General features: G+C 53.8%; 1 protein-coding gene across 1 annotated transcript; it reads left to right on the forward strand.

Annotated features, from left to right (window-relative positions):
• Nucleotides 1-15,052: 15,052 nt before the first annotated feature.
• On the forward strand, nucleotides 15,053-19,817 carry TNFSF9 (TNF superfamily member 9). The gene is made up of 3 exons (XM_055125501.1): nucleotides 15,053-16,608; nucleotides 17,568-17,598; nucleotides 18,980-19,817. Exons 1-3 carry the CDS (start codon nucleotides 16,375-16,377, stop codon nucleotides 19,435-19,437), a joined length of 723 nt encoding a protein of 240 aa, XP_054981476.1. The 5' UTR covers nucleotides 15,053-16,374; the 3' UTR covers nucleotides 19,438-19,817.
• The last annotated feature ends 3,783 nt before the right edge of the window (nucleotides 19,818-23,600 follow it).

Genomic DNA, 23,600 nt, shown 5'->3' on the forward strand with positions numbered 1-23,600 from the left:
CCCGCTCGTTGTGTTATTTTATTTTATTTTATTTTTTGCTTTTTTTGGTCACACCCGGTGTTGCACAGGGGTTACTCCTGGCTCATGCACTCAGGAATGACTCCTGGCGGTGCTCGGGGGACCATATGGGATGCTGGGATTCGAACCTGGGTCAGCCGCCTGCAAGACAAATGCCCTCCCCGCTGTGCTATTGCTCCAGCCCCTTGTGTTATTGTTTTGGTCCCTAGTCCTTGAGTCCCAACGCCTCTTTCTTGCAAGAGGGAGGCTGGGGGAGGAGGCCATAGATGCCCTCCAGACCCACTGGGGGCTCTTGCTCTGGGGCTGGGTCACACTCTCTGGGCTTGTAGCCGGCTGCTTCCCATCCAGAGACTCCGGAAGTTGCCACCTCTGTCCCCTGGCTTCTGGCTGTTGGAAAGGACTAGGTGGAGGATGTGATTGAGGGGTGAGGATGAGGTTGGCTCTAGGCCAGGGACCTCAAGATGACCCATGGCTCAGGGCTGGAAATAGTACAGCAGGGAGGGTGTTTGCCTTGCACAGGGCTGACCCGGGTTCGATCCCCGGCTTCCCATAGGGTCTCCTGAGCACTGCCAGAACTGATTGAAGAGTAAGCCCTGAGCATGCCTGGTGTCCCCCTGACCCCCCACCCCCAAATGAAAAGACCAGTGAATATCTTTTTTTTTTTTTTTGCTTTTTTAGGGGTCACACCTGTTGATGCACAGGGGTTACTCCTGGCTCATGGACTCAGGAATTACTCCTGGCGGTGCTGGAGGACCCTATGGGATGCCCAGGATCGAACTTAGGTCAGCCTCGTGCAAGGCAAACGCCCTACCCGCTGTGCTATCGCTCTGGCCCCAAGAACAGTGGATATCTTTTCAGAGTTTTCTTTTTCTCCTTTTTGGTTTTGGGCCACCCCCAGTAATGTTCAATATTGACTTATGGCTCTGCACTTAGGAATTCAAGCAGGTTTGGGAGACTCTATGGGATGCCGGGGATCGAACCTGGGTTAGCCACATGCAAGGCAAACAGCCCACCTCTTTTATTTGGGGGATGGGCACACCCAGCAATGCTCAGGGCTTGCTCCTGTCTCTGTGTTCACTTTTGGCAGTGCTCAGGGTACCCGCTGGGTGTTTGAGATCAAACTGGATTAAGCTGCATCCAAAGTAAGTGCCTCTTTATTTTTTTGGTATTTTTGGGCCACACCCAGCAATGGTCAGGGTTTCCCCCTGGCTCTATTCTTGGGGCTCACTCTTGACGGTGCTCAGGGAAAAATATGGGATGCGGGGATTGAACCCTGGGCAGCTGCTTTTCAAAGCAAACATCCTCCCTACTGTGCTATTGCTCCTGTCTCTGGCCCTGTAGTTTTCTTTGATGAATTTTATTTATTTATGTGGGAGAGGGCCACATTCGGTGTTGCGCAGAGCTTATTTCCGGTTTCTCTGCTCTGGGATTACTCCTGGTGGGCTTGGGGTACCATAGAGGGTGCTGGGGATCCAACCTGGGTCGGCTACGTCTTATTGGCTGTACTATCTCTCCATCTCCACTCTCAGCCAGAAAAGTCAGGGGCTCCCGTGTGCAATGTAGAGAACTTTCTCTTTCTCTGAGATTCATTTCCTCCCGGCCGCTGGGGGAATTTGTCTTTTATTCGTGGACACCCCCAGGCTGAGAGGCAAAAAAATTTCCCGGGCCCAGAGCGGCTGTAAACCCTGCTGTCACTCACAACTTCAGCAAAGTTCCTGCAGGAAGTGATGGTTACTTTGTTACTTGGGCTTAAGACAAAACAAAATAACAAACCCACCGGAAGGGAAGGCGCCCGGGCAGGGTCACCAATGTCAGGAGGGCGTGTGTGTGTCTGTGTCTGGGCTGGGTCCCTTGGGTCCCCTGGGACCATCCGTTCTATGCTGGGACAATAGCCCATGGGATACATTTTCCTTCCTTTCCTAGCGCCACTTCCTAACCTGCAGGTCTGATTCCTCCACTTCGCCGGTCCAGGGTGGACCCTTCCCAGCTGCGGCGGGGGGTGGGGGTGGGAAGGGTGGGGAGCGGGGATCCCTAAAGGTGCCGCTAGTCTCTGCTCTGGGGCGGAGAGGCTGAATGAGCCTTTGGAAGAGACAGGGACACATACAGCTTTGTGGGAGCCGTACCCGGCACTGCGGGCGCCCAGCGGAGTGGGGGACCTGGTGGACAATGGGGCATTCTCCAGCCTTCCCCTCCTCCCGACACTTACCCCCAGATGAGCGTGTGTCTCCTAAGAATAGGAGAGTTCTCTGGGAGATGGACCTGGTGGAGGCGTGGGGTGCGGGGAAGAACTGACATCAGCCGGGGCGCCCGTGGGGACTCCCGGGCTTTCTCCTTCAGCGTCTGCCTACTTTCCTGGAGGGACAATACCTTGGACCATGTGTATGGGTGTGGGTGGGGTGGGGAGTCCCAGAGTGTCCGGCACCCCGAATGGGATTAGATTCCTGCTGGGGCCGGCAAGGAATTGACAAAACCCTCTGTGGGCTGGGGTTCGGGAAGGGAACTATCCAAGGTTGGTGGGGGAACCGACGTTTCTTTTGCTCCATGACCCGGGAGCCCCACTTTCTTACTCCTGAGATAAGGCAGCTCTGGGGGGGGTGGAGTATTGATCAATACCTGATCACATATTGACCACCTTGGTAAGGCCTTGGAAGGAGTTGGGACGGAAGAGAAGGGCGCAGGAGGGCCCCCAGGTAAGTGAGAACAGAGAGGAAATTTGGACTAGGAAAGGGGGTTGCAGATTGCTGGGAAAAGGTGGAACCGACGCACTGGGAGGAACAATGATCTGAGAAAGATGGGGAAGTGGGTGGCGCCTCGAGAGAGTGACAGGAATTTGGGAGGAACTTAGGATCAACCTGGGTGTTGTTTGCGTGGGGGGCCTGCGGTCTAGGGCAGTGGGGGTGGGGGGGCTGAAAGAATGATAGGCAGGTAGGCGGGCCTGGAAAGTAGGCGTGGCCCCGGCCACTCTGCTGATTGGGAAGTAGGGAGAGTGGCAGGAAGGTGGGCGGGAGTGGCAGTGGGCGGGGCCTGGGAGTTGATAGACTGGGCAAGTGGGCGGGACTAGAGAGAAGGGCCCGTGGAGGGGCGGGGCGATGAGACGGGGTTCATCCCCGGTTAGTTGCAGGGGAGCCACGTTTCTCAGGCTCCTGCAGATCAAATTGAAGAATGTCCCCTTGGGCTGATGCTTTCCGTGACGGGCGTGCCAGCAGATCCTGGTCCGTGTGAGTGACAGGGCTGGTCCGCGGGGTCCTTCCCTCTGCGCCCTCGCCGCGCCTCATTGGTCGGGCACCGACCAATAGGAATCCTCCTCTGCGCTTCCTCTGTCTCCCTGGCTGCCGCGGGGATGCGCCGGTGGAGGGACGCGCTGTGGGCAGGATGCGCAGAGAGAGGGATGCGCTGAAGGAGGGATGCGCCGACGGAAGGATGCGCTGACGGATTGACGCGCTGGTTGAGGCATGCGCTGATGGCGGGATGCGGCGATGGAGGGATGCGCTGATGGAGGCATGCGCTGATGCTCTGATTCGCGGCGGCTGGCCGGGGTCCCCGGCTCCCTTTTCCTCACGTTCCGTTTCCATGTACAAGACCCACGCCTTTCTCCACCGCCAGGCTCTTTCCTTTTCATGGTTCCTTTACGTGCAGCCTTGAACGGAGGCGCCCGGTCCACCAGGGGGCGGCCATGGCTAAGGAAGGAACCCAGAGATGACGCCCCTAGGGAGGGAGGGACCGTTTTTTACCCCAAGGAGAGATGGGGTTCGCAGTAGAGGGCGCTGGATCTCAGGCCAGTGGGCCACACCGGGCGGTTCTCAGGGCTTACTCCTAGCTCTGCGCTCAGGGATCACTCGGGAGACCCCGTGGGGCTGCTGGGGATGGAACCCCAACAAATGCCCTACCCAGTGCACTATCCGGTCCACGTCAGGGTTTATTAAAGTCTCTCTAGGTGGTTTCCCTTCGTGCGCAGGAGCCCAGCCCGTGGATGTGTCTGCATGTGACTGAAGCTGATTGGCAGCTGCCCCTGTCAATCACCCATCCTTTTCTCCACGTCTCCATCTGACTTGGGTCTTGTTTGGGAATGGGGGTGACTACATGTCTATGGTTGTATATGCACTGAGCAGATTGTCTATGCCTTAATCACATGTTTCGTGTCCTCACGGCTAGCTTATATGGCTATGATTATGTGACCAGGATGTGTGTGTGTGTGTGCGTGGTGTGTGTGTGTGTGTGTGTGTGTCTTCACGTCTGTGTGTTGTGTTGTCTCTCTGTCATTGTGCATGGACCAATTGGGAATGATTTTTTAAAAAATAACATTTGGGGCCGGAGAGACAATATAGCAGGTAGGGCATTTGTACGCAGTGAACTCAGGCTCAGTCCCCAATACCACATACGGTCCCCTGAGCCTACCAAGATTCATACCCTGGGCCATACCCAGCAGTGCTCAGGGCATGCTCCTGGCTCTATGCTCAGGGATCACTCAGATATCACTCCTGGCTTTGTGCTAGGGGGACCATATGGTGTGTTGGGGATCGAACCTCAATGAGTCTCATGCCAGTCAAACGCCCTACCTGCTGTACTATCACGCCCTACCTGCTGTACTATCACTCCGGTGTGATATGTGATTTTATTTATTTATTTATTTATTTGGGTCACACACGGCCTTGCTCAGAGGTTACTCCTGGAGGTGCTCGGGGAACCATATGGGATGCTGGGAATCGAATCCTGGTAGGCCGCTTGCGTGCAAGGCAAGCGCCCTACCCCCCTCTACTATGTTCAACCCCACCCTCCCGTTTTGTTTATTTTTATTTTTGGGTCACTCCTGGCGGTGCTCAGGGGACCATATGGGATGCCGGGAACCGAGCCCGGGTTGGCCGCGTGCAAGGCAAATGCCTTGTCACGGGCAAGGCCAATCCGGCCCCTTTATTTATTTTTAAATTAGTTGTAGGTAGCCCTCCGGAAATCAGCTGGAACCTTCACGTGCAATTCCTGTGCGCCACATCACCTCGCCGGTAGGGGGCGTGAGGGTCTCACCTGCCTTGGGCCAATTCCGTCCCTTCCTGGGGTGCCTCAGCAGGGACTGACATCCTGGCCCAGCCTGAGAGGCCTTCCAGCAGAGTGGGTTGGCTCTCGGGGCGTGGGTGCGGGGGTCCTCGGAGGGTCTACCCCGGGCCCCCGTGTGCTTCCACCGTGTTTGGCAGGGAAACACCACTTCCTGCCTTTGATGTCACGGGGCCCAATTTTTCCCTTCTTTAGATGGTTCTTGGCGCTGGTTTCTGTCTGTGTGCGTGCACGCCGACCCCACTTCCGTGCTTAACCGTGAAAATAAAAAAAGAGCACGGTGCATGGAATATGCAAGTGGGTGCGAGGGTAGATTCGCTCACCTCGGAATCTCCCCTCCAATTCAGTTTTTGATGTCTTAAGAGAAAATACCCTATGCAAATAGACGCGGGCTTCGCTCTGTCAGAAAACCGCCAATGTGGACTCCCTGTTCTGCGCCGGTTGGATCGTTCTCTGCCGGGATGGCTGACCGAATTCTTGCTTTTTCCATGACCATTGTGAGTTATTTCCATTCTGAACACATTTGCGATTCCGGCACTCTGGGTCTCTCCCCACCACCCCCGCACGTTGGCCCCAATTCTGCCTTTGGTTATTCCCCCCAAAATGCTGTGAGATTCGTTGTATTAGTTTGTTTGTTTGGGGGCCACACCCGATGATGTTCAGGGCTGATGCCTGGCTCTGCACTCAGTAATTTCTCCTGATGGTGCTCGGGGGACCGTATGGGATGCAGGGGATCAAACCTGGGTCGCCAGCATGCAAGGCAAATAAGGCAAATGCCCTACCTGCTGTACTGTTGTTCTAGCCCCAGGAAGGCCTTCCTTTTTTTTTTTTTTTTTTTGCTTTTTGGGTCACACCTGGCGATGCACAGGGTTTACTCCTGCTCATGCACTCAGGAATCACTCCTGGAGGTGCTTGGGGGACCATATAGAATGCTGGGAATCGAACTCGGATTGGCTGCATGCAAGGCAAACGCCCTACCCGCTGTGCTATCGCACCAGCCCCAGGGAGGCCTTCCTTAAGAGGACCCAGAAAGAAGTCCATCTGGACAAGATCTTGGAACCTCTAAAGGAGTCTTAGCATAGGACCTGTCCCCAGAATCCTGACTCTGGTTGTGTTTTATTTATTTATTTATTTATTTATTTATTTATTTATTGCCACACCTGACAATGCTCAAGGAAATAACTCCTGGTGGTGCTTGGGGGACCCTATGGGATGCCAGAGATTGAACATAGGTCAACCACATCACGAGTCACGAATCACGAAATCTTGGTGATCGTTGATTTCTCGAGCGGGCTCAGTAACCTCTCCATTTGTCCTATCCCTGAGATTTTAGAAGCCTCTCTCCACTCGGTCTTCCCAATGATGCCGCATTGGAGGCTCTTTCAGGGTCAGGGGAATGAGATCCAGTTTGTTACTGGCTTTAGCATATGAATACACCATGGGAAGCTTGCTAGGCTGTCCCATGTGGGCAGGAAACTCTCAGTAGCTTGCGAGTTTCTCCCAGAGGGAGAAGTAGGTTATAAGATACTGCGCGGCCGCCTTTGCGCTTCTGGGAGCTTGCTTTTCAGTCTCTGGATGTTGGCCATTGATGGGATTACACACACCTGAGTTCCTCTGCCGGTACCTTCATGCGTGAGGCTTGTCTGAAACGTGTGGAGAGGGGCCTTGAGCATGGCTGTGGCTAGGTTCTGGTGGTCTTCGGCCGCCGGGAGCTCTGCTCGGGGCGGGGTGGGAAGCTGGAGCCCATCCCTTCCGAGGGGCCCCAGGGAAGACAGCCAGGCGCGTGGGCAAGAGAGTCTCTGCCTCTTCACATGCACAAGACAAACCCCCTACCCACTGTACTACCTTTCCAGCCCCATTGATCATGTTTTATTTCATTTTATTTTATTTTGTTTTGTTTTTTTGGGTCACACCCTGTGATGCACAGGGGTTACTCCTGGCTCATGCACTCAGGAATTACTCCTGGCGGTCCTTGGAAGACCTTATGGGATGCTGGGAATCGAACCAAGTCGGCCGCATGCAAGGCAAACACCCTACCCGCTGCCCCAGCCCCCCATTGATCATGTTTTAAACACAAGCATCCACTAAGCGAAATGACCCCTACAGAACCTCAGGTTTGAACCCACTTGGACCCCGGAGCTGAAGCTTCAGGAACAGAGAATCCTTCCTGATCCGGAGGCCAGATGGGGCTTACACTCACTCACACATTCACAACTTTCACACAAGGGGTTAAAACATCTTCACCCCTGGGACCAGAGTGACAGCGCAGCCTAGGTAGAACCAGCAGGGAGGTGTTTGCCTTGCACCAGGCCAACCCGAGAGCACTTTCAGGAGTAATTTCTTTCTTTCTCTCTTTTTTGGCTTTTGGGTCATACCTGACGATGCTCAGGGCTTCCTCCTGGCTCCCTGCTGCTCAGGGGACCATATGAGTTGCTGGGGATGGAACCTGGTTGGATGCCTGTAAGGCAAATGCCTTATCCCGCTGTACAATCTATAACGGCCAAATATCTGTTTTTGTTTTTGTGTTTTGGGGAAGTGCTTAGGGCTGACTCCTGGCTCTGCACTCAAGAATCACTCCTGGCGGGGCTTCAGGGGACCCTATGGGATGCCGGGGATCGAACCCAGGTTGGCCACGTGCAAGGCAACTGCCTTCCCTGCTGTACCCTGGCCTGGAGTAATTCCTGAGTGCAGAGCCAGGAGTTAGCCTGAGTACCGCCAGGTGTGGCCCCAAACCCCACCACTACCCCCCAAAATGGTGATTGGTGTGTCAGGTTGTTGGGCCTGCAGGAAAGTCCAAAGGGACCCCTGAACATCTCAGGGACCCTCCCCTGTTTGGAATTTCCATCCTTGGCAGCCTGACTGCAGACATCTGGTGGAGGTGATGACAGTCACTCTCTAGGGCCTGTGAAGAATGGAGAGAGTTTCACAAGGCACAAATGAGCCATGGATGAGTCATAATACTGCAGGGAGGGCGTTTGCCTTGCACACGGCCAACCCACGTTTGATCCCCAGCATCCCATAGGGTCCCCCAAGCACCGCCCGGAGTGATTTCTGAGTGTAGAGTCAGGAGGAATCCCTGAGCATTGCTGGATGTGTTCCCCCCACCCACAAAAAAAAAAAAAAAGAAAGAAAAAAAGACACAGCTGAGCACAACCTAGAAAGGTCAAGTTAGGAGTCTGTAGTTGGTTAGCTTTGGCGGGGGGGGGGCACACTTGGTGATGCTCAGGGCCGACTCCTGGCTCTGAACTCAGCCATCATGGGCCTGGAGCGATAGCACAGTGGGTAGGGCATTTGCTTTGCATTTGGCTAACCTGGGTTCAATCCCCAGCATCCTATAGGGTCCCCCAAGCACCGCCAGGAGTAATTCTTGAGTGCAGAGCCAGGAGTCACCCCTGAGCATCGCTGGGTGTGACCCAAAAAGAAAAACAAAACAAAAAAAGAACTCAGCAAACACTCCTTGTGGGGCTCAGGAAGACCCTACAGCACTGGTGCCAGAGATCAAACCCAGGCCAGCCGCATGCCAGGCAAATGCCTTCGCAACTGTTCTCTAACTCCAGCCTTAGGAGTCTTTATCAGTGGCCCAAAGGACTCATGACAAGGATTCACGGCTCCAGGGCCGGAGTGACAGTGGAGCAGGGAGGGTGCTTGCCTTGCATGCAGCTAACACAGGTTCAATTCCTGGCCTCCCCAAAGCATCCCCTGGCCCAAACCCCATCCCGCCCAGCCAGAAGTAACCCTGAGCATCTCTGGGTGTGGCCCAAACCAAATCACAGCACCAAGCACAGAGACGAGATTTTATTTATTTTTAAATTTTTTAATTCTTTTTTTTTGTTTTTTGGGTCACATACAGTGTTGCACAGGGGTTACTACTGGCTCATGGACTCAGGAATTACTCCTGGCGATGCTTGAGGGAACCATATGGGTTGCTGGGAATCGAACCCGGGTCGGCCATGTGCAAGGCAAATGCCCTACCCGCTGTGCTATCACTCCAGCCCCACAGAGATGAGATTTTAAAGGCAGCAATCACATCCTAGTCAGACGATGGGGTGGGAACTGCAAGATGGATACTCAGCAGAGCAAGTTCTGTAGCACTGTCCTCCAGTTGTTCATTGATTTGCTGGAGCGGGCACCAGTAACGTCTCCATTGTGAGACTTGTTGTTACTGTTTTTGGCATATTGAACACACCATGGGTAGCTTGCCAGGTTCTGCCGTATGGGCGGGATACTCTCAGTAGCTTGCTGGGCTCTCTGAGAGGGATGGAGGAATCAAACCTGGGTCGGCCACGTGCAAGGCAAACACCCTACCCGCTGTGCTATCGCTCCAGTTCTAGACAGTGACAATAAATTTATTTAAAAAATAAATTCACTGGGGGCTGGAGCAATAGCACAGCAGGTTGGGTGTTTGCCTTGCACATGGCCGACCCGGGTTCAATTCCCAGCATCCCATATGGTCCCCTGAGCACTGCCAGGGGTAATTCCTGAATGCAGAGCCAGGAGTGACCCCTGTGCATCACCAGGTGTGACCCAAAAAGCAAAAAAATAAAATAAAATAAAAATAAATTCACTGTATCCCTGTCACTGTCATCTCGTTGTTCATCCATTTGTGGGCTCCAGTAACATCTTCATTTGTCCCTGTCTCATGCTAGTGTAGCCCAATGGTGTCTGCTCACTCCAGGAACACGAAGAGCACATTGTTGTTACTGTTTTGGGCATATTAAATATGTCACAGGTAGCTTGCCAGGCTCTGCCGTGTGGGGAAAATAATAATAAAATAATAAAATAAAATAAAGAGGTTGTGTGGCCACATTCGCTCCAGGAAAAATTGCATTGCTCTCTTCCGGGAGCTTTGTTTTATAGTGTTTGGATCTTCAGCGGAGCAAGTTACAGAAGTAAAATAATTTTTTTAGTGGTTTCTTTGGGGGCCACACCTGGCTGGACTCAGGGCTGACTCCTGGCTCTGCACTTAGCTATCACTATCACTCCTGGTGGCGTTCAGGGAGACCCTATGGGATGCTGGGGATCAAACCTGGGTCAGCAGAGTGCAGGGCGAGCACCTCCCCATCGTCCTATCGCTTGGGCCCAGGTTGTTAATGGCTAAACTGGTTTATGGTTATAGATGGAGAATAATTGGCTTCTGAGGAACAAGCACAGGAAGGGTGTGGCCCCCAAACAAACAAACCGCTAAAAAATTTATTTTACTTCTGTAACTTTCTCTGCTGAAGATCCAGAGACTATAAAACAAAGCTTCCGGAAGAGAGCAATGCAATTTTTCCTGGAGCAAATGAGGCCAAGTGACCTCTTTATTTTATTTATTAATTTAATTTAATTTTTAATTTTACTTTAATTTTTTATTCTCTGTATCACTGTCATCCCATTGCTCATCGATTTGCTCGAACGGGCACCAGTAACGTCTCCATTATGAGACTTGTTGTTACTGCTTTTGGCATATTTGTGTTTTTTTTTTTTTTTTTTTGCTTTTTGGGTCACACCTGGCGATGCACAAGGGTCACTCCTGGCTCTGCACTCAGGAATTACCCCTGGCGGTGCTCAGGGGACCATATGGGATGCTGGGAATCGAACCCGGGTCGGCCGCGTGCAAGGCAAACGCCCTACCCGCTGTGCTATCACTCCAGCCCCCTGCTTTTGGCATATTGAATATGCCACAGGTAGCTTGCCAGGCTCTGCCGTGCAGGTGGGATACTCTCGGTAGCTTGCCGGGCTCTCCGAGAGGGACAGAGGAATTGAACCCAGGTTGGCCACATACAAGGCAAATGCCCTACCCGCTGTGCTATTGGTCCAGCCCTAAAAAAAAAAATTATTTTTTTTGCATATTCTGTATGCCAAAAACAGTAACAAGTCTCACAATGGAGACGTTACTGGTGCCCGCTCGAGCAAATTGATGAACAATGGGGACGACAGTGCTACTATTTTTTTTCCCCACACAGCAGAGCCTGACAAGCTACCTGTGATGTATTTGAAATGCCAAAAAACAGTAACAACAACATGCTCTTTGTGTGGTGATTCCAGATCACCACATAATTCATTTACAGGCTGGACTTGTGAATGGGTTATCCAGCACCCCTGAGGAATCAATGAAGAGGCATTTCCTTCCTGCTAACAGGCTAGGAGAGGAAAAAAAAAAAACCGATGTGTTCCTTCTGCTCGTTTTTTTTTTTTTTTCCTTTTTTTTCTTTTTGGGTCACACCCGGTGATGCTCAGGGGTTACTCCTGGCTCTGCACTCAGGAATTACCCCTGGCGGTGCTCAGGGGACCCTATGGGATGCTGGGAATTGAACCCGGGTCGGCCGCGTGCAAAGCAAATGCCCTACCCGCTGTGCTATTGCTCCAGCCCCTCTGCTCGTTTTTTGGGGGTGCTGACAATTTCAAGGCGAACTGAGTGGACACAGGCCAGCCCACAAGTGAACAAAAACATCTTGGCTTCTGGGATCAGTTGGGCAGTGAAGCGAATGTGCATCCAGAGTCACCGGCTCTATCTAGTGAAGCACACTTTCATCTGGGGACAGCTGAGAAGGTGTCATAGGGCCACAGATGTCTCTCTTTGCTTCGGGGCCACACCCGGAGGTACTCCAGGCTGACTCCTGGTTCTGTGCTCAGGGATCACTCATAGCAGGGATTGGAAGACCTTATAGTGTGCTCAAGATTGGACCAGGGTGGGCAAGAAAAGTGCCCCCTCCCTTCACCGCCACCCCCTCCCTTCACGACCACCCCTCCCCCACCCCATGCTATTGCTCTCACCTCTCTCAGTAATTTTGCATGTTGTTTCCTGGAGCTCAACTTTCCTCACACCCGCTCGTCTTTGGGGCCCTCTGATGCCAAGTGTGAGCTGGCATGCATGTTTCATTTCCTTTGTTTTTTTTTCTTTTTTCTTTGTTTTCGTTTTTTGAGGCCACACCCAGCGATGTTCAGAGGTTCCTCCTGGCTCTGCACTCAGAAATCACTCCTGGCATGCTTCAGGGTCTATTGGGGGGGTCGGTACTAGGGATCAAACCCGGGTCAACTACATGCAAGGCTAATGCCCTCCCTGCTGGACTATTGCTCCCACCTCTTACTTCCTTTATTCTAGCTCACGAGTTGTTCACACATTGTTGGGGGTAGGGGCAGACGCAGAGACAGTTTTCGTCTTGGCAGGAAAATTTCTCAGTCTGTTGGTTTTTGGTTTGTTTTGCAGCTGGATAGGGGTTTGGGACCACACCTAGCAGTGCTCAGGGCTTCCTCCTGGCTCTGCGCTCTGGAATCACTCCTGATGTGCTCTGGGCCCTGTTTTTTATTTTTTTTTTTGGGTCACACCCAGCGATGCACAGGGGTTACTCCTGGCTCTGCAGTCAGGAATTACTCCTGGCGGTGCTCAGGGGACCATATGGGATGCTGGGAATTGAACCCGGGTTGGCCACGTGCAAGGCAAATGCCCTACCCGCTGTGCTATTGCTCCAGGCACTGGGCCCTGTGGGATGCCGGGATCGAACCTGGGTCAGCCTGTATGCAAGGCAAACGCCTTCTCACTGTTTTCTTGCTCCAGTTCCGTACATGTTCTGTTCCTCCCATCTCAATGCAGCCCTTTGGGGAAAATGGGAGTTGAATCAACACTTTGATTTTACTCCACACCCGCCCCCTCCCCGCCATCCTCTTTTTCAGCCCGGGTGGCTATTGCGAGGGGAACAGCTGGAGAATTGTGTGTGGGGATGACAACAGGGAGTATGGGGTTGTGTTGGGGAAATTCTCTTGGACTTTTCACTGGGCGGCTTTGCACCCCAGGGCGAGTCTGACCATGGCCACTTCCAGATGGCTCTTTCACTTCAGGAGAGAAAATAGGAAGTGTGCTTTATCTTTATGCCGAGGGGCACTGGAGCCAACCTTGATGGGATGGGGGGGGGGTCAAGAACGAACGGGGGCTGCCAAGTGTCTCCGTGGGGGGGAGTGTACTTGGTCAAATTGGATCCCCAGCCTGGCATGCCCCCCTCCCCCACAGGCACCAGTCCTGCTGGTCTCCTGAGTACCCGAAGTCACCCCACTAGCACCCCTTGGGGGACCCCTGTAAGGAGAAAGAAAGGTCAGGCCAGAGCCATAGGACAGGGGAGAGGGCATTTGCCTGGCACACGGTCAACTGGGGTTCTTCGATTCCCGGCACGCCATAGGGTCCCCCAGTCCCCATCAGGGGTGGTTCCTGAGCACAGAGCCATGAGTCAGCCCTGAGCACAGCAGGGTGTGACCCAAAAACAAAGAAGAAAAAAAGGTTGATGTTGGGGTGCTCCAAGTCTGGGTCTTGGTTGTGGGGCTGCATGGGGGATAGAGTGGGGGGATCTCCATGGAGGGGACCCCGAGTCTCTAGGCTCAGTATTCAGCACTGGGAACCAAAACAAAGAATGAGAATGAAATCTTCAGTCTTCTATTATATATATATATATGTATATATATATTTTTTTAGAGGGGTGTTGGGTCACACCCAACAGTGCTCAGGGCTCTTCCTCCTGGCTCTGTGCTCAGGAATCACTCCTGGCGGGGATTGGGGGGACCCTATGGGGTGCCAGGGATTGAGCCGGGTTGCCCTAGTGCAACCAGCCCTGGATGACACCTTGTGGGGGAGGCGCACAGCTTTATATCAAGTTCCCTGGGTGGGTGCTGTGGGGGTCTGCATTAACCGCTTCATGGTTGGAAGGTACCAGAAGCTTTGCACACACAGTAAACAGCCCAGCCCAGAGCACGCTTTATTTGTGGCTACAGGAATTCCTCAGCAGAGGAGGGTTCCACCTGTGCCTTGGGTTTTATTTCATTCATGTTCTTGGTTTTGGGACCACACTCGGCGAGGCTTGGGTCTTGTGTGGTGATTGAAGCTGTAAGGCCAGCACCCTTCCCACGGTGCTGTCGTTCTGACCCCAAATAAATTGCGCAAGGCCAGTGACAAAGCAATGCGGACAATATGAATAGCAGTAGAAGAGTGTATCACTCAATCCTGTTTTTTTTTTAAGCCTTTTTTTTTTTCTTTTTGGGTCACACCGGGCGATGCACAGGAGTTACTCCTGACTCTGCACTTAGGAATCACTCCTGGCGGTGCTCAGGGGACCCTATGGGATGCTGGGAATCGAACCTGGGTTGGCTGCGTGCAAGGCAAATAAATGCCCTCTGCGCTGTATTATTGCTCCAGCCCCTTAAATCATTATTTTGCTTTTTTGGGTCACACTCAGTGATGCTCAGGGCTTCCTCCTGGCTCTGCACTCGGGAACTACTCCTGGCAGTGCTTGGGGGACCCTATGGGATGCCGAGGATTGAACCCGGGTGGGCATTTGCAAAGGCAAATACCCTCCTTGGCCCCTCAAACCTTTTTATTGGTTGGCTTATTGTTTGGGGGCCACACCTAGCAAGCTCCGGGCTTGCTCCTGGCAGGGCTCAGGGGCCCCATGGGTCAGATGCATGCAAAGCAGGCGTCCTCCCCCTTGTGCCACACCTCGGGCCCATGCTTTGGATTTTAGTCCAAACTACTGGTGAAGGGTCAGAGCTGATTGTCCCCCCTCCCTTATCCCCCCCACCTCTTCTATGTTCTCCAGGAAGCGGAAGCCTACAGAGAATGGAGTGGGGGTGGGGGAATGTCGCCCCCTGCAAGATGGGGACTTGGGGACTTGGGGAGTCCCCCCTTCCCTCACCCCTTCAATGAAGAGCTGCTTCGGCCAGAACCATGGGCTTTTCCAGGGAGGCCTGCCTGGGATCCCGAGCCTGGGGGGAGCTTCCTCTTTTAGGGGCTCTGTGGCTGTTTCACCTCCGCCCTCCGGCAGGGCTGAATCGCTGATGGGAAATTTGGTTTCCTCACGCTCATTTTGCTGGCCCGGCTTTGGGGATTTCTTGTGGACTCTCCAGCCCATGAGGTCCTGATGGGAACCTTGGAGTGGGTGGGGGGCAGGAGGATTTAGGGGAGCTCTGGGGGAGCCCCAGGCTGGGGGCTATGGAGTGACAGGTAGGTGGGGAAGGAGACAGAGAGGGTGGGAGAAAGTTTGAAAGAAACAGAGACAATCAAAGTTAGAGAATTAGAGACAGTGATCAAGAGAGTGAGAGAAAGAATCAGAATTAGAGAGAGCCTGGGGGCTGGAGCTATAGCACAGTGGGTAGGGCATTTGCCTGGCACGTGGCCGACCCGGGTTCGATTCCCAGCATCCCATATGGTCCTCTGAGAACCGCCAGGGGTGATTCCTGAGTGCAGAGCCAGGAGTAACCCCTGTGCATTGCCGGGTGTGACCCAAAAAGAAAAGAAAAGAAAAGAAAAGAAAAGAAAAGAAAAGAAAAGAAAACAGAATTAGAGAGAGCCAGAGAGAATTAGAAGTGGAGAGAGCGAGAGAGGGTTAGAAAGAGAGATTTGGAGAAGTCAGTGTTAGAGTAGGAGAACTAGTATTAGAATTAGAGGGAATTAGAGTTAGGATTTGGGAGAATCGGAGTTAGAATTAGAATTAGAGAGAGTGAGTTAGAGAGAGAATTAGAGTCAGGAGAGTGTTAGAAATAATTAGAAAGTCAGAGTGAGGATTAGGGACTGGAGGGATAGCACAGCGGGTAGGGCGGTTGCCTAGCACTTGGCCAACCCGGGTTTCGATTCCCAGCATCCCATAGGGTCCCCTGAGCACCGCCAGGGGTAATTCCTGAGTGCAGAGCCAGGAGTAACCCCTGTGCATTGCCGGGTGTGGCCCAAAAGCAAAAAAAAAAAAAAATCTCTCTCGGGGACCAGAGCCATGCACCAAGCCAGGTTCAATCCCTATCATCCCATAGAGTCCCCTGAGCACCGCCAGGAGTAATTCCTGAGTGCAGAGCCAGGAGTAACCCCTGAGCATCGCTGAGTGTGACCCAAAAAGCGAGAGAGAGAGAGAGAGAGAGAGAGAGAGACAGAGACAGAGACAGAGACAGAGAGAGACAGAGAGAGACAGAGAGAGACAGAGACAGAGACAGAGAGAATTAGAATTAGAGTTTGAGAGAGTCAGTTAGAATTAGAGGGTTAAAATCAGAGAGAATTAGAATTAGAGAGAGTTTGAGAATGAGTCATGAGTCAGAGAGAGAGAGAGAGAGAGAGAGAGAGAGGGAAGTGGGTGGAGAGAAGGGACGGGGAGAGAAGTGCGGTAACGGGGAGAGAGGGAAAGAGAAGGGGGGGACTGAGAGGCGGGAGAAGGTTCAGGGCGCCCCAAGAAAGGAAAGTGAGGTCAGTTCCCCGGCAGGGAGGGCGACACCCCCACAGCCGCGGGGATCCCCGCCCCGGAAGGCGCCGCTGCGGGGTGTATAAGGCGCGCGCGGCCGCCCCGCGGCTCAGTCCCGCCGCCGGCCATGCCCAGCGCCTCCGCTGTCCAGGACCCCGAGGCCCTGCACCCCGCGCCCCCGAGCCGCGCCTGCACCCCGCTGCTCTGGGCCCTGGGCTCGGCGCTGCTGCTGGTCACCGGCTCCTTCGCGGCCTTTGTCGCCTGGTGGGTGCTCAGGGCTCCGGATTCTCGGGGTGCCACCGCCCTGGAGGCCCCCCAGCTGCCGCCCGACCCCGGCGCTCGCTTCAGCGACCCCCCGCAGGTGAGAGGTTTCCCCCCATCGGTCCTACCCTGCACCCCCAAAGCGGGGTGAGGGAGCCCTGGCCCCATCAAGCACCCCAAACTCAATTGGCATTTTTTCCCTCCCCTTTCTTTTTTTTTCTTTAAAATGCAATTCGATTTTGCTTGTTTGGGGGAACGTGTTGGGGAGGGGGCAATCACTCAGCGGCGCCCCCACCCCACCCCCCAGCCTCAGGATCCAGAGGCACTTTTTTTTTTTTTTAAATGTGCTTTTGGGTCACACCAGCCGGTGCTCAGGGCTGATTCCTGGCTCAGTGCTCAAGGCTCACTCCTGGTGCTCCCAGGGATTGAACCCAGGCCAGCGCCCTCCCTCCCAGCTTCCTGTCACCCCAGCCCAGAGTCAGAGACCCTTTATCTGCCCCCAGAGAGGGGAATCCCTCTTTCTCCAAAACCGCTCCCCACCCAGAGCTCCTGCCCCCCTCCCATCTCCCCTTCCCTGCACCTCACCCTCCCAGGGTCTGAACTGGGTGGGGGGTTGCAACTTGAGTAAAAGATTTGGGGTGCAAGTTACTAATGTCACTTTTTTTTCACTTTTTGATTTTTTTCCATTTTTAAAAAAAATTTGGGGTCACACCTGGCAATGCTCAAGCTTTACTCTGACTCTGTGCTCAGGGATCACTCCTGACGATGCTCAAGGGACCCTCCGGGATTCCGGGGATCGAACCCGGGTCTGCAGTGAGCAAGGCAGTTGCCTTACCTGCTGTTGTAACGTTCTGGCCCTGAGTTTTGCTTTTTTGGGGGGCGTGGGTGGGGGTGGGTCACCTCTGGCTGTGCTCAGGGCTACTCCTGGCTCTGTGCTCAGGGATCGCTCCTGGCAGGGCTCTGGGAATCAGATGGGGTGCCGGGGAGGTGCTATGAGGGTGCAGGCTGCACACACTCACCTCTGGGGGTCCCTCACTTTCTGCCTTTGTTTTTCCACAGGACTCGTTCGGGCAGCTGGTGGCAAAAAATGGTGAGTGTCCTGTGTGATCTGGGGGGGCACGGGGTGGGGGTGGGTGAGTGGAGTCTGCTTCCCACCACATCTCTTCTTTCTGCGAGCTGGACCCCACCTCTGACCACCTCAGGGCCCCTGAGTGCCCAGTCCTCTGAACCCCAACCTCCAAGGGCTGGATCCCCTTCATCCCGGGCAGCCGCCTCCCCACCCGTCTGACCCTTCGGGGTGTCCCGGACTCATCACGGGAGCCCCCAAATCTCCTTCCAGGAGCCATAGGACAGCGGGGAGGGCGCTGGCCCTGCACACAGCACACTTGGGTTCAATCCCCCGCAACCCGTAGGGTCCCCCCGAGCCCCGCCAGGAGTCAGCCCTGAGTACCACAGGGTGTGACCCCAAAACAACAAAAACCAAAAGCAAGCAAACAAAAAAGGATGTCGCCTCCCTAGTCACTTCCGCCCGAGAGGCTCTGCCTCCTCTGGAAACTGACCCCCAGCGCCCCCAGATTCCCTTCCCTGTCCCTGCTGAACTCTCCCCCTCACTGTGGGACTCACCCCTTCCAGTTCTGGAAGCCCCCTTCCCTCCTCCCTTCTAAAACCTTCCCTTCCCCTTCCCTTCCCCCTCCTCCCTCCCCTTCCCCCCCTTCACTCCCCCTCCTTCCACCTCCCTCCCCTCCTTTCCCCCTCCTTCCCCTGCCCCTCCCCTTCCTTTCCTCCCCTTCCCCTGCCCCTCCCCTCCCCCTCGTCCCTCCCCTCCCTCTCCATCCACTTCCCTCCCCTCTCCCTCCTTCTCTTCCCCCTCCATCCTCTGCTCTTCCCCTCCCTTTCCCTCCCCTGCCCCTCCCCTTCCTTTTCTCCCCTTCCCCTCCTCCTCCCATCCCCCTTCCTCCCTTCCCTCCCTCTCCACTCACTTCCCTCCCCTCCTTTTCCTTCCCCTCTCCCTCCTTCTCTTCCCCCTCCATCCCCTGCCCCTGCCCTCCCTCTCCCTCTCCTGCCCCTCCCCTTCCTCTCCCTCCCCTTCCCTCCTCTCCCCTCCCATTTCCCTCCCCTTCTCTCCCCTTTCTTCTTTCCTTCCCCTTCCTTCTCTCCCCATTCTTCTTCCCCTTCCCCTTCCCACGAGCCCTCCCCCATCTCTGCCCTGTCCTTTTGGGAGCCCCCTGCCCCTACTTTCCTCAGCCCCTGCTGCGTGCCCCTCACAAAGCCCACCGCCCTCCTCCTTGCCTGGGGTCCCGCTTCCCAAGGCCTAGGGTGTGTGTGTGTGTGTGTGTGTGTGTGTGTGTGTGTGTGTGTCTGTGTGTGTCTGCGTGTGTGTCTGTGTGTCTCTGTGTGTGTCTGTGTCTGTGTGTTTGTGTGTCCTGACCCCAGCGCCCCGCCCCGCTCACCGTCTCCCTTCCCGCCCGCAGCCCAGCTGAGCGACGGTGCCCTGAGCTGGCACAGCGCCCCGGGGGTGGCCCACGTGCTGCTGGCGCGGGGCCTGAGCTACGACGCGGCGGCGCGGGAGCTGCAGGTGGCCCGGGCCGGCGTCTACTACGTGTTCGTGCAGCTGGCGCTGCGGCGCGTGGTGGCGGGGCGCGGGGCCGCGGGCTCCGTGGTGGCCGAGCTGCACCTGCAGCCCGCCGCGCCCGCGCCCGCGCCCCTGACCCTCACCGTGGACCTGCCGCCGCCCGCCGCCTCGGACTCGGCCGCCGCGTTCCGGGGAGTCCTGCTGCACCTGAGCGCGGGCCAGCGCCTGAGCCTGCACCTGCGGCCCTCGGCGGGCCTGAGCCCCACCTGGCAGCTGGACCAGGGCGCCACTGTCCTGGGTCTCTTCTGCGTGGCCCCGGACACAGCTGGAGGACTAGACTTGCAGCAGCCCACGTGACCCCAGCCAGTGTGGGGAGGCCACCCCCTGGTCACCAGACTGAATCCTGTTTTCCTTGGGGGCCCCTGAGGGAAGGGGCCTGGTAACTCTACCTCATCAGACTGGGCAAGGAAAAAAAAAAATCCCTGGGGACACCTCCTCCTGGAGGCCCACCCGAATTACTCTACCTCCTGCCCCAAGTGGAACTCTGGGTATTTATTCTGAGCAGGAGCTCAGCATATTTTAATATTAACGCATTCAATGTATTTATTGTATATCTGCTATTTGTTCCGGGTAGGGGACAGGAAGGACCCCACCCCCAGTCCTTATTTATGTTAATATATGAACCAATAAAAGACTCACCCAACTGTGCTCTCCCATGGAGGAGCTCTAGGGGAATGAGTCCCTGTAATTCTGCTGTGTGATCTTCATTACTCATTGTGGTGTTGTTTCTTGATTTCGGTTTGTTTGCTTTTGGGCCCCACCCTGCAGTGCTCTGAGCTTACTTCTGGCTCTGAAACCAGGAATCCCTCCTGGCAGTGCCCCAGGGACCCAATTGGGTGCTGGGGATCAAACCTGGGTCGGCAACATGAAGGGCAAACACCCTCCCCCACCTCTGTACTATTGCTCTGGCCTTTCAGTATTGTTATTGAGCACTGTGATAAGCACTTTTTATTTTACATTATTATTATTATTGTGTTGGAGCGATAGCACAGCGGCCGACCCAGGTTCGATTCCTCCCCCCTTCTCCGAGAGCCTGGCAAGCTACCGAGAGTATCTCGACCACAGGGCAGAGCCTGACAAGCTCCCCATGGCGTGTTCAATATGCCAAAAACAGTAAAACAGTAACAAGTCTCACAATGGAGACATTACTGGTGCCCGCTCGAGCAAATCGATGAACAACGGGATGACAGTGATACAGTGTAATGATGATGATGATGATGATTATGATTTTGTTTTTGTGCCATGTCCTGCAATGCTCAAAGGTTCCTCCTGGCTCTGCACTCAGGAATCACTCCTGGCAGTGCTCAGGGGACCCTCTAGGATCGAACCTGGCTCAGCAAGACAAACATCCTACCGGCTGGATTATTGGTCCAGCATTATTATTATTATTATTATTAGGCATATCCAATACGCACAGGTAGCTTGCCAGGCTCTGCCGTGTGGGCTCCATACTCTCGGTAGCTTGCCGGGCTCTCTGAGAGGGGCGGAGGAATCAAACTCAGGTTGGCCGCGTGAAAGATGAACGCCCAACCGCTGTGCTATTGGATATTGGATATGCCAAAAACAGTAACAATAAGTCTCTCAATGAGAGACGTTACTGGTGCCCACTCGAACAAATCCATGAGCAACAGGATGACAGTGACAGTGATTATTATTATTATTATTTTATTATTATTTTGCTTTTTAGTCACACCTGGTCAGGGAGCACTTCTGGTGAGACTTAGTGCACCTTAAAGGGTGCTGGGAATCAAACCTGTGTCAGCCGCATTGTAAGCCAGTGCCCTTCCCGCTGGATTATGGCTCAGGCCCGTGGTGAGACTCTTTACACGGACCAGACAGCGCTGCTTGTCTGGGCTGACTTGACTGATAACCTGCAGGAAGTGATTGATGACTGAGGGCTGGAGAAACAGTACAGCAGGGAGGGCGCTTGCCTTACACCGGGTTGACCCGGGTTCGATCCCCAGCACCTCATAGGGTCTTCTGAACACTGTCAGGAGTGATTTCTGAATGCAGAGCTAGGAGTCATCCCTGAACATCCCCAGTGTGGCCCAAAAACTAAAAGAAGAAGGAGACAAGGGAAAGAAAGTGAGTGAAGGGACAAAGCACCGCGATTAGAACCTGAGAGTGAGTCTTGTTGGCTGCTGCCTAAATAAAGTCCAGGCAGGCTCGAGGAAGTCTTTGTCTAGGGTTTTTTGTTTTTTTTTTTTTCTAACCGTTTATCTGATCAGGCCCAGACGTCAAGAGCAAAGGAAGTGAGAGCTTGTTCCATGTCATCGGAGCCTTGAAAGACAGTCTGCGGCCATGGGGTGAACCCGGGTGTCAGGACGGGGAAAGCCGACAGACTGTATGAGATCGTTATCCAAGAGTGGCGGATATTTAATTTAAATTTTTTTTTTTTTTTACAGAGATACTGTCTCGATGAATGTCACCTCGGTCTATATCCTGTGTGGTGGCAACTACAACACAATGCCTCCTCCCAGCGACCTCAGTGTCCCCTCTGTTCACAAATGCTTCTCACCCTCTTTTATTCCCCACAGATAATAAATACATTAATTTAACTTATTATTATTATTTGCTTTTTGGGTCACACCCGGCGATACACAGGGGTGACTCCTCACTCTGCACTCAGGAATTACTTCTGGCAGTGCTCGGGGAACCATCTGGGGTGCTGGGAATTGAACCCCAGGAAGCATATGACTTTGAGGGACTCCAGTTAGCCAAATACCTATCATTGGGGGCCATGAAAAACTAGAGTGTCTTACCGTAAATATATAATATACACTTATATATTAAATTTATATTAAATATAAATATTAAATATATATATATACTTGAGGGGACCCAACCTGGCAATGCTCAGGGGTTACTCCAGGTTTTGTGCTCAGGATCACTTCTGACAGTGCTTGGGGGACCCCATGGGGTGCCGGAGATCGAACCCCATTTGGCTGTTGCAAAGCAAATGCCCGACCAGCTGTACTATCATTTGGGCTCCTAAATATTTTATTTTCTAGGCTGAGTTATTTTCCAGGTTGCCAAGTGGCCTCTAAGACAAGTTCCTCACAACCCTCAAAATGCAATCTCTGGGGGCTGGAGTGTTAGCAGAGCAGGTAGGGCTTTTGCCTTGCACGCGGCTGACCCAGGTTCAATTCCCAGCATCCCATATTGGTCCCCTAAGCACTGCCAGGGTAATTCCTGAGTACAGAGTCAGGAATAACCCCTGTGCATTGCTGGGTGTGACCGAAAAAGCCAAAAAAAAAAAAAAAGCAATCTCTGGTTGGGGTTGGAGCAATAGCACAGCGGGTAGGGCGTTTGCCTTGCACGCAACCAACCAGGGTTCGATTTCCCAGCATCCCATAGGGTCCCCCGAGCACCGCCTGGAGTAATTCCTGAGTGCAGAGCCAGGAGTAACCCCTGAGCATCGACGGGTGTGACCCAAAAAGAAAAAAAAAAGTTCAATGTCTGGGTAGGGGAGGAGGTTCTCAGCCTCTGTCTTGGTGAGAACTGAGGGCAGGCCTGGACCTGCTGCTCTAGGGGAGGTGCCTGTTTGTCCCCTTCGTAAGTGAGATTCTCACCAGGACATTCAAATGGAAACAGTGATTGAGAAGATGGAAACGGTGCTGATGGCCAGAGATTTTTGCATACCGAGCGAGCACTTGTGTTCCACTCTCTCGAGCACTTGTGTTCCACTCTCGGCACTCACGGTCCCCTGGGACCCGACCCCATCACCCTCGGAGTGACCGCCGAGTAGGTTCCATGTAGCTCAACTGCTTCCTCCCCTCCCACCCTCACACCCATGGTAACGGATGTAAGCAAGGTGAGTGCAAAAGCGAAAGATATCATTGCTCTGATCTCAGACAATTGGCTCATTTCTTTCCTTTGTGGATTATAAATAGCCATGACAAGTTAGCAACCCGGGACAAAACCAATCTCTTAGAGAAACCCAGGACATCGCTTTGCCCTGGAGGACTTCTAAGGAGGAAGCGCTGGATGTAATTCCTGTCACTGCACACACACACACACACACACACACACACACACACACACCACTTCATGACCTCCACCACCAATTAAAACACAAAAGCCCAGTGGAGGAACTGGAGTGATAGCACAGAGAGTAGGGCGTTTGCTTTGCACGCGGCCAACTCGGGTTCGATTCCCAGCATCTCATAGGGTCCCCCAGCACAGCCAGGAGTGATTCCTGAGTGCAGAGCCAGGAGTAACCCCTGAGCATTGCCGGGTGTGACCCAAAAAGAAAAAAAAAACAAACATTGGAAATGGTCCTGGCACATTTGAGACTAGGGCGGGGTGTAGATTTTTTTTTTCTTTTTGGGTCACACCCGGCAATGCTCAGGGGTTACTCCTGGCTCTGCACTCAGGAATGACTCCTGTCAGTGCTTGGGGGACCCTATGGGATGCTGGGAATCGAACCCAGGTGGGCCGCGTGCAAGGCAAACACCCTA

Source organism: Sorex araneus, chromosome 2 (assembly GCF_027595985.1).
Source record: "Sorex araneus isolate mSorAra2 chromosome 2, mSorAra2.pri, whole genome shotgun sequence".
NCBI lineage: Eukaryota > Metazoa > Chordata > Mammalia > Eulipotyphla > Soricidae > Sorex > Sorex araneus.

Excerpts from the sequence above, each read along its gene's own strand:
- TNFSF9 (XM_055125501.1), top strand. The coding sequence starts at position 16,375 with ATGCCCAGCGCCTCCGCTGTCCAGGACCCCGAGGCCCTGCACCCCGCG. Across the intron at positions 16,609-17,567 it reads GCTTCAGCGACCCCCCGCAG|GACTCGTTCGGGCAGCTGGT; the intron begins GTGAGAGGTTTC and ends GTTTTTCCACAG. Across the intron at positions 17,599-18,979 it reads GCAGCTGGTGGCAAAAAATG|CCCAGCTGAGCGACGGTGCC; the intron begins GTGAGTGTCCTG and ends TCCCGCCCGCAG.